Genomic DNA, 14,300 nt, shown 5'->3' with positions numbered 1-14,300 from the left:
GGCATGATAAGTTTTGTTGCGGATGTTTTGTTTTTATGGCACACTCTATTACACTACTTACGATTTGCATGCGATTAAGGGTTTGGTAAGGGATGTAAAGGGTATCATCATGTCGTCGTAAAAAAAGATTTGATTGTTCATTTTCGCGTGTAAGAATGTTACAGCGAGTAGTTTTGGTCCACTACCTTTCACTGGGCTGGGACGGAATGTGGAATGTGCAGCTGAATAAATCCTTCTTGCTGACGCATTATCTTCGTGTGGTGGAGACATCTACCAGTCTTATCGTGGCCTTCCTCTCAAAGTATGATCGCGAGATGTTTCAAGCGTTTGTTAGCATTGGCGCGAAGATAAGGCAGTGTTTTATGAGTTGTTTTGGACGACAGGTTTAGCAGTTGGGTGCTATCTAAAGTAGTTGCATTCGTCATTAGCCATTTTCTCTAGTTTTCTGCCATAAACTTTAAACACTTGAATTACCAAGCGTTTAGTTTTCATTAATTGTTACTCCATGTACAATTTCGGTGAACTGCTTCAAAGATTTTGAACTCTAAACTTCAAAGGTGACTATTTTGAAGTCAGACTTTAAAAGTTGGTGAATATCACAACTTATAAACGGACTTAAAGTGTTAATTGAAGAACTATTACGTATGGTGACTGGGAATTGATCAGCGAACAAGGAAAATAAGTTGTTCTAATCCCAACAATGAGGACTCCGTGATGTCTGAAGATCAGCAGAGGACTTGATGTGAAACTTGATGTAGTGGCCGACGGTGTTGCCCAATGTAGAATAAAAATCATTAGAACTATACTAGTTTTTTATAAAAATAGACAAAAAATAACCTTTTTTGCAGAAAACATCACGAGAATTATCCTCAGATATCTTCAGAGTGTGCTAATCCCTGGAATATATTAAAGGTTATGGTATTGGTTCATGTTTTGGTTGGTATCTAATGAAGGTAGATTATGACATTTGATAACAGTGCTAAGTTTTGCTGTTTAGTAATCATTTCTAGGAGATATATCAAATTCATTATAAAGTATAATCATTCCCCGAGATACGCGGATTTTGGAAATTTGACAGCTGAGCTAATTTATAGCACAAAATCGAAGCAAAATGGTCGAAAATACTTTTCTTTGTCATATAAAATATTTTAACTTACTTTTATGTATTATATCTAAAAGTCTCCTGATTCGCAGAATAAATTAAATGCAAAGAAGGATGTCGACTTTGTGCCGATAAACGAAATTATATCAGAATTCGACTTACACGGGTTTTTTCCCGGATTATGGCGGTCCGCTATAATAGCGTATCTCCGGGACTGTCTGTACCCATTATGATTCCTGTAAAGAGGACTTTTACGTATGTGTTATCGTCCAAGATAGCTGTACATATAGAAGAATGGGAAATCACAGAAATTCTTAAGAAAAGATGTTTATTATTGCTATCCAAAGAACTTGGTAGAATCTTTATCGCAGGTCAGGAATAAGCAAAACCTGACAATCTCTTTTGCTTGTTTTGGACGACACAGTCCCAATTCCCAATTTGCGTAAATAATAATATTTACAAATGAACAACAAATTCCGACGGTCGTACCTTTTCGTTCGACATAACGCAATAAAAAGTTTAAAGCATAACCGAGAAAACAGATCGGGTGATAAAAAGTATGAACAAGAGAAAACAAAAACCGTGCGGAGCGGAGAGGTAAATAAACAAGCGCAGTTGCTGATCCTTGGAGCGCGTCAAGGTGCTTCAACCCGGTGACGGATGTAGAGTCAGGACGGTTCGACAAATCGCTAACGACTGGTCGAACGAAGTGTCGAAGGATGTGTGAAAGCTGGATAGGTGGGAGGGAAAAAGAAAGTGAACTCCTAGTCGTAGAGCGCCTCCGGTACTTCTGCTTCACATCCCCCGGAAGATGGTTCGTAAACAAATTTAATGCTTAATTTGCGCTGCCTCCTTTCGCCCCTATCTATATTTCCATCCATGCCGATGTGTTTGGGTTGGGCCCGTTATCCGTGTCCGTTTTCCACCCAAATCTTTAGCCCTGTGTCCGTCGGTGGACGTTCTGGTGCAATCTCTGGAAACATTATCTGTTTGTTTGGGCGCTCACTCCTCGCCGGGTGCTTTATCGCCGTTTAATTGCACCGCGTGCCTATGATAATGTGGATAACGTTCCACGGATGTTGGTGTTGTGTACGTTTTGTTTTGTCATTTCGCTAGGTGCTATTTATTCTTCCATCATCCTGTAGCTCATCCTGTTTTTCTCTGTGCATAAACAGTGTTGCCATCCCCCAATATCTTTTGCTTTTGCCTTTTTGGGTCTTCTCCTCCGTTCGTCCTTTACGATTGTTGTTTTGTGTGTCCGGGGAGTGAAGGAATCTTGCCTCCTGAACCTAGCTCTGTGATGGACTCGAGTCCGAGAGTATCCACGGAAAAGCGAACCAACAGGAAGGAAATTATCATAATCTCTTTATAAATTATTCCCACTCGTGGTCACGGTTGCTTTGAATTTCTTTTCTTTGCCTTGCTCTCACGCGTCTACTTAGTCTCGCACTCAATTGCGAAGATGAGAGGTCTCCCGTCTGCTGCTCAAGGAAAATGGGTAACAAATGGGGGAAAAATTAAGAAGAAACAAATTGGTCCGTCTGGCAGTGGGTACGCGTTTTCCCGCAGGTCCACAGCCCACATTCCTGTTGCTTTTCCTTTTGGGAGAATATTTTTCTGGCGGCATCGGATTTTTGGGGTGAAGTTAGATTAGGTCGAAAGTAGTCGGACTTCTTTTTCCGGGATCGTGAGTCGATGGGCTTACGGCTAAATACCGGCACTCGGTGAGTTTATTTCCGGCCCGTGTAATTTTTCCCTCAAAAAAAGCCTACCGCTCTGTGATTTATGACGTTTTCTGTTTGCGAATGATGCATACTCAATTATGGATAAGACATCGAGGGGTTTTGCGAAGTGTACTGCTGAATAGTGAGAAATGAGAATGTGATTTTTTTTTTTTTTAGTTATGAGTTTCGTCCTGAGGTTATTTTCGTGGGGTTTAGCCGAGCGAACAACATTCAATCGATGTTGCAAAGTGTCTCTATTATTGACAACCACTCCACGGACACGTTGGGATGGGATTTGCTCAAGGCACATCCACCCGTGGATGTCCTGCCGAAAGATAGAGGTAGAGTCTCTTCAAGATCAAAATAAATTAACCACATCTAAAAGGGCGCTGGGTAGCATGTAGGAAGCCTTTTCCGAGTGGTAACAGCATTGGGAGATGGAAGTGCGGGTAGCGTACAGCGTACATGGAATGTTGCTGCAGGCAAAGATTTGTGAGGCAGTTCTCTCCATCCAGTTCAAAGAAGGAATTTTCGAGGCAAACTTTTCGCCTCTGCAGCGAGATGTCTATGTTTACCTTTATATTAAGTGGTTTTACTGCTGGTAACCCTCAAGACCCGGCCAGAGCACCGGAGACATCCGAGGAATGTGTACGCCGGGTACGCTTTACTGGGGGGCAACCTGCCATGTCTTGGTATGTGGAGGAGGGGGTATGTGAGACCTTCGTACATGTTACGTTGTGCATGGCTTTGTGCTGATCCAGCTTCCAGCCAGTTTCTGTGTGGGCGAAAGACATAGTTTCGCTTTCTTTGTGTCAAAACCCCTTCGGGGGAAGGAATTTACTACCTCCCCTCCAGCAGCTATACACCCCCCCCCCCCCCCCCGCCCCTCCATCCGTAAAGCAGTGCGGACGTAATGGGTACCTTGGAATATTCAAGTCTCACCACGAAAGAACGGTTCTGGAGCCAATTTTGCCAATTCCACACAAATCGCTCCGGGAACTTTGGGCAGGATCAAATCGACGCCTCATCAAATATGGAGGTACGGTGGCTTTAAATCACTAATTCATCAGGCCAACCGGCGTCCGATTGATTTATGTGTGTGTGTGTGTCTCGCGTCGTGCAACGATAGTCGAGCCAGTGTTTGTGTGCCGACAAAAAAGGGAATGCCAAAGGAAAACAGATCAATTTTCAACATAACGTGCTTTTGAAGGCCTTAGCCTTAGGTTGGCGAGACGTGTGTGAACGTGGCAGTGGGGAATGGATGCAGGTGCTTTACGCCTTCTTCGTTCTCGCCAGATAATAGCTAGCTAGTGAAAAAATAATTATCACCATCGTATCTCACTAATTGGCCAGAGGTGCATGTGACGTGTGGGAGGTTTTCGGGAAAGCACGGACGAAAAATTGGAGAGAAATTGGAGTATCTCAACTGTGGCCGTAATCACGGCGAGACAGAACCATATCGAAGTACAAATTGAATTGGACGTGTCAACTGGCAATATTTCGCGTTCTGTCACCCTTCTGCCGTTAACCCTTGCCCACTTCCTCAAGGAATTCTGGGGATTTTTGTCTTCCCTCGTTTCGCTTGCGCGGGTATATTTCTTTCAATGTTCCGCGTGGCATCATCATGCGGTTTCAGTTGCTTTGCTAGTATTTTTGTAGCGGTTGTGGAGATGTGGAAAATAAAACTCCCTCCAACGAGCAAGCACATATGAAGGTGGAGAGATAGGGAATTCCCGATTTGGTCCATTTCGTACATCATACAACATGAGGGATTCGTCTTTTGGTGCTGGTGCTCTCTGGCGTTGGTAATCGTTGACCAGAGCTGTTTTTATTTATTCGCTATCGTTCTGGGTCTGATGTCCTTCAGTGTTAGCCCGACTGAAAGATGACGGCTTGATGAGTGGCTGATGAGAATGTTAACGATTGGGCCAGTTTGTGTCCTGGTAGGCAACCGCTCCCGGACGATGAAGGATAATTGAATCAAACACCTCATGTCGTTCTGCCGCCGTACTTCTCGTTCGGCCACAGAAAACCCTAGCCGAGGGTTTTTTTAGGGTTAGACAGTCGGCTACTGTATATGTGTGCGAGATGATAGCAAGGCAAGTCAACAACCCGGACTGGGTTGGATTTGGAGGCAATGAAGACAACAAAAAATTACAAAACCAGCAGTATGTTTCAACCATCGGTGGTTTGACCGTTAGTGTATGGTGCAGGGGTTTGCCAAGGGTGGAGGAAAATCACTGGGAGTGATGGTATGTTTGCATTCCAGTGGAAAATCTCGAATAACACCGTACCATTACTTCCACCGTCAAACACCTAACGGGAGAGCTGGGGTCCGTTTTCGGGGGCCCATTTTAGCTGATGATGTTTTAATATTCGCCAGAGCGTGTGTATGTGTGCGTGTGTGTGTGTATGGCGGGCATGTGAAATGTGAAACTTCCCCCCCAAAACCGTGCCAAACAGAGATACGAGCGGGGGTTTGTGATTTCATTTGCCTTTCCCTTCACTCTCACACCAAACGCTGAACTCTACCGGCCTCGTTCATTGAAGAAGGAGGTTGAGATTTTCCCTGTGCAACAGATGTGGGAAAATTGCACCGTGACGATTTGCGACAGTTGCAATTAAAATAATTATTAAAAACGAGTCACCGTGTGAGGGACGCGAGCAAAAACAAAAAAAAAAACAACAACCAGAAACACTGTTGCGGGGTACACAGTCCATTTGATACTTGGATCCTGTGACAGAAAAAAAGCGCAACAGCAACAAGCTGCTGCTCTTTTGGTGTGTGCACCACGCTGTCCATCATTTCGTCGCGGGTTTTGTTTTGCTACACTGCTTTTGTTTCATTTCCCGGCGAATGCAAAAAAAACTGGCCCCGTTTTTCACCCCCAAAACAGAACCACCCAGATGGACGGCAACGGTTTCGGGTAACGCGTTAGGTGATGCGTTATGCTCTTCCAGTATGGACATAACCAACAATCGAACATGAAACCACCACTCATTCGGGAAGTTTATGCAAATGGTTGTTTGAGAAATAATTTTCATAGTTTTGGTTTTTTTTTAACGAACGTAATAAATAAAATCAAATGCAGTTGAATTATTTTAACACATCTGATATTTTGCTTAATGGCTTATAGGGTGAATTTTTATTGCACAGCAGTTGCGTAAAACAGTGCGTAAAACAATTATATGACCACTGTTTTTTGTCAGCAATTTAAGAAAGTGATGAAGAAGTAGTTGCAAGTTGTATAAAGAGGCCATGCAGCTACGGACAATAGAGTGTTTTTTTACTACCTTTTTACTACCTTATCTACTTGTTATCTCTTCAACTGTTCAAAAAACTATCAGTTTTATAATTATGTTACCAACTGTGTCACATATTTTTGAATATGTTTTTTGTTAAGTATAATTATTACAAAATAGATTCCAAAGTACATTTGTTTAAGCGTCTCTTTAACTTTTATTGTTATTTTTTAATTCGTAAAGGTCGGTCAAGTCGTACTGTTTAATGTTAGATTGTTTATTATTTATTCATGCTTTATTAATAATATTTTTTAAAGCATTTAATATATATAATTAGATGTGTATAAGTCGGGAATATAAATAAAATTACTTACAGGGGTGATAAATCACGTGTTGTCGACCACTGGAATAATAATTAAATAGCTTTTTTCTGATGGTTTCGATATAAAAAAGGAAAGGGTGCGTGTAGATGAAATGTAATCGTATGGGTACAGCAAATAACATAACATGCAGAGGCAAATTTTGCACCAGAGGTTTCATGTTCATCAACATCGGATGATGCATTTTTTGCCTTTTGCAAATATTGCGGTTTTTATGCTAGCGCAGAATTCCCTTTCTCCCATTACGACGATGACGGCGACAAATAACGTAAACATAAGCGCCGCGAGCAAACCGAAACCGAGGGAAACGGTCCCCGGGACTAAGCGTTTGGACTTGAAACGGCTTCTTTTCGCGGTGAATAAATAAGTAGCAAATAACACGTAAAGAGTAAACAGAAAATAATGAAACGTCGGGCGGCAAAGGGTGGGGGAATGCAGCGGGGATGTTTGAATGCAGCAACATCACTCCACAAACGTGATGCTGAGGCACGCGCCACAGAAGCAATTGAGCAAAAAATTAAGCAAAAGTAAGACAAACAAACAAACAAAAAAAACGAGAAGAAACGTCAACCGAAAACTATGGTGGGGGACAGTCTTTGCAGTCTAAAGAGATTCGTGGGGTGGACAAAAAATCTTGCTAAAGCAGAAGTAAAAAAAACCATCAAGAAGCCAATCCTTTTCCCTATTGCGGAAAAACCCGGTTGCCTTCATCTGAATGTTTCTCCGAACTTCTCGCTTATTTCTGCGTTTTTCTCATACCGTTCTTGCGACATTGCGACCGACCGGCGTTTGGGCTGGACGACAAGTGCGAACAATTTCCGTACAAACGGCCACTAAATCTTTACGCCGTTCGCGGGTGGGGGAGTGAGCATAAGCAGCTAGGAAGTGCGCCACCATGGAGCGATCAGAGGCTGTGGAATTTTTCCGACTCCCAGCGCGTTCGAAAGAGATGCGGGGTAAAGGAACATACAACCACCCTTGTGTTGCGATAATTGCACCGTCCGCGAACGGTTGTGTTGCATTTGAAACCCTTCTAAATGCTAAATGCATCAGGCAGAAGGAAAGTTGCAAATGAAAATCTGAACACCGGTGGTTGGAAAAAAAAAGTTGGAAACGATTCAGAAGGGAGGAAGCGTTGCTAAGGTGGGTAATGAAAAGAGTAGGTTTAAAAATTCCAGTCAGATCTTGGTGCTGTGTGTGTACGAGTTGGCATTCGGCTTTGGTAAATGGGTGAATTGTCGGAAAAATAATTAACGAATATGATGCTTCGAATAATTAATTCGCATCCTTCCATCGTAAGTTGCGCTCGGAAGGGAGAATAATGTAGGTGGATTGTGCTGGTTTTTTTTCTATAAAAAAGTTGATGTAATGTAAGTGGTTTTCTAATTTGGTTTTGACTATAAGGGTTTTGCAGTGAATATATAGAATTTATTTGATTTTTCTGGATTTGTTTTTTAATGAAATAATATGTAATGTTTTTTTTTTATTTGTATTTGTATTATTTATTTTCTATACAATAAAAATAATCAATTCAGTAATAATAAAGACAATTGACAATATAGAAGTATTGAGAAACCCTGTAAAAAACGTTTAAACCCTCAAACTTTCTTTCCATCACGGTTTTGTTTTCTCACTTCTATTGTTTCGTTGGTGCAGTTTCCACAACAGAATCGCTGTTACACAACTTGCTTACGGTGCAGTTTGTTTTGCTTCACTTTAGTAAAGTAACTTCTTGCATTTTGCGCTTTCGCCCCCTCATTTTTATTCAGTTTAGTCACTCATTGCAATTCCATTTACATTATCGGGGAAGGATGTGGGTGATAAACTGGTGGAAATGGGAAGCAAAACCGGGAAGCCGTCGACGATAAAAGTCTCGATCTCGTGGAAAAAGTTTTTTTTCCTCTCTACCCCTCCTGTTCTATTTAGCGATGTTGTCCTAGAGGGTGGAAAACAACGAAAACAAAACATATTTCCTACGTGTTGTTGTTATGTTTTTTTTTCTTTAAAGCAACGTGCGGACGTGGACGCTTTTTTCCAGGGGTTGTTAAACTGGTTGTGGAAAAATGAAAAATAAACAGGGTGGATAAAACAACGCCAATGCCGTGTCCGTTGCAAGGTCCGGTTGCGGCGAAAGATTTATTGGAGTTTGCAGAGAATTCATTTTTCGCCGCTCGCTGGTGGGCGTTTTGCTCGGGCGTATCGTTGAAGTTAATTAAAAGATTAAAAAAGGGTACAGACGTGTAGAGCTGTTGTTGGTGAAGGGTAAGGTAGGAGAAAGCTCGAAGGGAAGTTGAGGTGGAAAAGCGTATCGTGAATTTTCCGGAAGAAGTTAAAGACACGATTCGGTCACGTGAAATTGCATCATGTCAGTGGAGCGCATGTCGCACTACACAGGTGACCACAGCTGCACCTGCAAAAGACATTCAAAACGACTCCCGTAGATGGTTGCACGTTTTCCACTCCATTAGGGTGATTGGAAAAGTTCGCTGCTCGTAAAGCGCACAAACTCCGGGGCACTGTTGGCGAATCTGCACTATTTAGAGGATTTTTTATATGCGCTCAGCATGAGTTTTGCCCTTCTATCAGTTAGTGGAAAGCAATGGAGGAAACGTAACATGACGCCCGGATGTAGAATAACGATTTACCCGAGATCTTGAATGCTTTTGGAATTGTTTCGCCGACTGTGATTTAAAAAAAGAGCTTAAAAGATGCATTAAACACGGGAAGTACTGCGATTTGAGGTTCTGAATGGATTAAGACCTTAAAACACGTTAAAAAACGTGCTGGAAAATGATGGATGTACAGTGTAGCTATGTCTTGATCTTCACAAATACCAGTAGGAATAAATTTCCTTAAAGTTCCTAAAAATCCTTCATTAAATTCCAAGATTCCGAGGGCTCTTCTTATATATCGCGTGTCTCAACCACAACTTTGTCTTGATCTTCACAAATACCAAAAGGAATAAATTTCCTGAAAGATCCAAAAAAACCTTCATTACATTCCAAGATTCCTATAGTTCTTCTAATGTTTCGCCTATCTTACCATTGCAGATGATGACGATGGACGTCACAAAGCCGGAACCTCCCTCGGCGACGGCTGGCATGGGTGGTGGTAACACGTCCGCCATGTCCCTCGGCGGGCTTATCCCTGCCGGTTCTCAGCAACAGCAACAACAGCAACAGTCCCACCAGCAGCAGCAACAACAATCGAACACGCTCAACAACCAATCCGTTGCTGGCGGTGGCCCGCCGGGTGGTGGAGGCGGTGGCGGAGGGCCGCCCCATCCGCAGCAGCAGCTTTGTGCTGGGTGCGGCAAGCACATTCAGGATCGCTTCCTGCTGCGGGCACTCGATCTGCTGTGGCACGAGGATTGCCTCAAGTGCGGTTGCTGCGACTGCCGGCTGGGCGAGGTTGGATCCACGCTGTACACCAAGGGCAACCTGATGCTGTGCAAGCGGGACTATCTACGGTATGTGGAACGAAGCGCTTCTATTGCTATTGATCATTCAGGATATTAGCGAGATTGTCTGTTTTTCCCGTTGCAGGCTGTTCGGTAACACGGGCTTCTGTGCCGCGTGCAACAAGGTTATCCCGGCGTTCGAGATGGTGATGCGAGCCCGCAACAACGTGTACCATCTGGAGTGTTTTGCCTGCCAACAGTGCAACCATCGGTATGTACCACGACATTTCAATTTTAGGAGACTGATTCTTGGATCGTTAAAAGCTGAACTACCGTGACTTGCCCCGTTTTAGAACTTTATTTTAAATCATCTTTGTTTTTGCTTGAAAGTTTGAAGATCCTGCGCCCTCTTGAAGTATTTCCTATGCGTCCTAGATATATTGTAGTTGGTGTAGCTCTTACTTTGGGCACTATATATGGGCCGCGGGGGAAATCAGCAGAAGGATGCAAAGGGGTCGGCTGGTCGCATATGGTTAGGTCCAGTTTTTTCCACCCTTACTTCCGTCGTCTTCCCTCTTTCCTACCACCTTTCAAGGGAGGATGCGTTTGCCCTAGCAACTGGGGAAAAACGTGGAGTGATTAATCATCTTCCGTGCCTCAACGATCACTCTTGATGATGGTGGTCAAACTGTCGGTTGATTCGAACGGGGAGAAAAATGAAATTACCTCCCTCCATTCCCTCTTGGCACTCTTGACCCGGTGTCACACCCCTTCCACAGCCAACATTTCATGCTAATGTAAACGAAATGGTTTAATGGTCGAGATGAAATTTTGACTCGATTTGTGCGGAGATGCACACAAAAACAGAATACTGATTAGAGAGGGGAAAAGGTTTACAGTGCCCGGTCCCCTTCCCTTTCCCACTTCTCCTTCCTCCTATTTTGTGGAAAAATAGGAAAAACTATTTACTAAACCATCGGTTGATTTATGATGCCACTTTTCTTTGGCATGCCCCGTCGCAAGCGTAACCGGCGGGAAAAGGGCTTCAAAACCACACGGGCCCTGTGACGGGGCTAATGTAATGCAATTTGAATAAATCCTTCCGTTCGCCCCCCCCCCCCCCCCCCCCCCCCCTTCCGCAGTCACCACACCTTCCCACCCGTCCGCTTCCCGGATGAAATCAAATTCATCATTATTATTGTACGGCGGATGGGGCAGGAACACGACACGACAGAACAGCACGGTTTTTAGCCGCTATTGCTATAGTCCCGTCAAATTCGAGCATCCGCTGTTGGCGGTATCCTGTCACCGGCAGACAGTGGACGGGAAAGGGGAGACAGAGAGTGGTGGAGTGAAGCAGCAGAGATGATGCTGGGAAATTATTACGATTGTCTTCATAATTACACTTGGGCATTTATTTCGTCCATGATCTCTTGGTGACAAAAAACGGCATGAAACACTGGAAACGGGTGAGCAGAATTCATATCAATAGCCCAGGAATAGGGAACAGTGGGTGGAGAATGAGCGTCACATTTCATTTCGCTTGGTAAACGCGTCTCGGTTTGCTGTTGTCGTCAGTGTCAAGTACAGCTAAATATCTCCCAATATCCTTTTCGCTTTCTCTCTCTCTCTCTCTCTCTCTCTCTCTCTCGCCTGCTCTATCTCTCTCTCGCTAAAACACAAACACATTCATTGGCAATTACTAGTGATGTGAGGAAATGGATGTAGGACAGAAAGAAGCAAGGTTTGAAAATCAATGGAACGCAACAGAACATTCCGTTGACGATCGTCCCAAAAGTGATCCCAAACCCTTCGCGCGCCCAAAATGAAAATGATGGCCGGAAGGGAAGAATGTTCGGACGAGTGGGACACAGTGTGGCAGTTGTTGGTATTTATTTCACCCCTTTTCGGTTTCCGGTGGTGGGAAGGGGGGCGTAGGATGGGCCACTACAATATACGCATCCCATTTCATTATCCCGTCTTCGTGCGTACCGGATCGGGTGGGCTTGTAATGACTTTCAGGTGCCTCCCCGGATCGTTTGTTTGGTGGAGGGGGGGCGAGACAGCACAATGTTGAAAATTATTCTACCATATAATATTATTTTAATTTGATTTATAATCCTCGGCAAATAAATTGTCACAGCGGGCACGGTGGAATGTGGCGGATAAGGAAGCAAATGGGTGGCGTTGGTAAGGGAGAAAGTGTTCTGCAGCAGATAGTTGGCAGTTTGCCGTTGGTGGAGTGGACCTTCTTCCACCCCGTACAGCCGGGTATGAATTCTGCGGTTTTTGAAGCTTCCAGCTGCAAAAATGATAACCCTATGAAATGGAACCTCGTACCGGCAGCATAAGTAGCATAGTAGAGCATTATGTGTTGCAGGTTGGTTGGTGACACCAATTTTTGGGTGACACACCGATGAAACTCGGTGGGCATATTTTAACGTTATCTCACATGCAGGCCTGCATGCTCCTGCCCAACTCTGTTCGCCACTAGCCGCTTGCATGCGCTAGCGACAGGTGGGTCGCTGCCTGGATGGTGCATAGTGACAGTTGTTCGCCGTGCAGCTTGCAGCTGAAATTAGCTACACCATGCATTATTGCTGGACGCCAACATATTACCGAGGGAGGTGGTGTGACCGTTTTGTCACCATGTGTCATGATGAGCCTTGTGTGTTTAAAAGGAGGGGGGACCGTGATTGAATTAATTACATCTGTTCCCTCTACCCGCTTCAATTATCTATCCGTGTTTGTGTCCCTATATTGGTGATGGTGGTGGTCATCCATATTACCGATTTCCATTCCTCATACTTTTGCTTTAAATGCTCCATTTAATGAGTGTTTTTATAAGCATCATTAATATGGATCTTGGACGACGTGTCCTTCGATTGTATATCTCTTGAATTAATAATGATATTCCCTACATCTGAGAGATATGAATTTCTGAATATTTGTGAACTTTTGTAGAAGTTATGCGGTGTTTTAAAGATGCGTGAAATTTTGAACATTAGAGAATCTCCGAAGATTTATGAATATCTGAAGATTTGTGGATCTCTAAACATTCCAGGATCTCTGAAGATTCCTGGATCTCTGAAGATTTCTGGATCTCTGAAGATTCATAGATCTCTAAAGATTCCTAGATCTCTAATGATAAGTGAATCTTTGAAGATTCGTAGTTCTCTGAAGATTCGTAGTTCGCTGTAGATTCCTTGATCTCTAAAGATTAGTGAATCTTTGAAATATTCGTGGATTTCTGAAGATTCGCTGTAGATAAATGTTTTTACTGATTTGGATTTTAGCCTTCGGCAATTGAACTTTGTACAGATATCTTGATTAATTTACGGTTTCAATATTTTGCAGTTTGTTATACAAGATTCTTCACAGATTCAGATTCAGTTTGAAGATTTTCATCATAAAGCTTCAGTGTCCTTGAAACGGATTAAATATACCTCTCTGTGAATTCGTTTCCGTTCCATTTTCCCGCAGGTTCTGCGTCGGCGATAAGTTCTACCTGTGCGAGAATAAGATCCTGTGCGAGTACGACTACGAGGAGCGGCTCGTGTTCGCTTCGATGGCGAACCATCCAATGCTGAAGCGTCAGATCTCGCAAGGTGGCGGTGGGCCTGTTATGCAAAACGGGCATGGTGGGAGCGGTGGTGGTGGTGGTGGTGGCGGCGGCGGTGGAGGAGGAGGAGGAGGAGGCGTTAACGGTGGACCTCAGATGCAGGCAGGACCGGGACAGGGTCAGGGCATGGGTGGCATGCCGTCGCCCCAGCAAAATGGCGCCAACGGTAACCTGATGGGGCTCGTTGGCCAGCGGAATCCGGGCGGTGGAGGTGCAGCTAGTGGTGGTGGTGGCGGTGGCAGTGTTGCAGGTGGTGCTGGCGGCGTTGGGGGAGGCGATCACAACAACAACAGCAGCAGTCTGTCGGCGGCCCTGGCCGGTGGACCGTCGCCCTTCGGTACGCCCGCGCATATCAAGGCGGCACTGAGCACGGCCAGCTAAATGATGGTTCCTTAGTTGTTGCTATTACCCGATACAGTGGTGGATAAAGGATAAACGAAAGGAGATGGTGTGTGTTGGGATGGGGAACTACCAAATACTACAAAGATTTCAAGTTCTTCCAGGTTGTGTTATTAATTCCAACACTTCTATTTGTGACTGTTTTATTTGAGCTGCAGGGTTTTCCGCATGATTGACGCAGGTTATTGTTAATTCATTTTTCATCTCATTTACGATTATATACAATACATGAGAGTCAACAGACAATGGTGGGTTAGTTTCGCCAAACGAATATTACCAGATGATCAAATCCATAAGCTTCTTTTTGTTCATATAACGCTCACAACGACAGACAGCTTCACAGGAACAACCTCAAATATGTAGGAGACATAAGTATACCAATGTACTGGAGAGAGATATTTTTTATCTCCAAAACTAATAAAGGTTTAAA

The 14,300-nt window shown here is 43.9% G+C and overlaps 1 protein-coding gene across 1 annotated transcript; it reads left to right on the top strand.

Moving 5' to 3' along the window:
• Positions 1-9,499: 9,499 nt before the first annotated feature.
• LOC128307086 (LIM/homeobox protein Lhx2) lies at positions 9,500-13,969 on the top strand. Its single transcript, XM_053044807.1, has 3 exons — positions 9,500-9,918; positions 9,995-10,120; positions 13,333-13,969. Exons 1-3 carry the CDS (start codon positions 9,500-9,502, stop codon positions 13,850-13,852), a joined length of 1,065 nt encoding a protein of 354 aa, XP_052900767.1. The 3' UTR covers positions 13,853-13,969.
• Positions 13,970-14,300: the final 331 nt, after the last annotated feature.

The sequence above is a fragment of the Anopheles moucheti genome, chromosome X (genome assembly GCF_943734755.1).
Source record: "Anopheles moucheti chromosome X, idAnoMoucSN_F20_07, whole genome shotgun sequence".
NCBI lineage: Eukaryota > Metazoa > Arthropoda > Insecta > Diptera > Culicidae > Anopheles > Anopheles moucheti.
The sequence above is the reverse complement of the archived record's forward strand: the minus strand, read 5'-3'. Positions and strand labels throughout refer to the sequence as shown.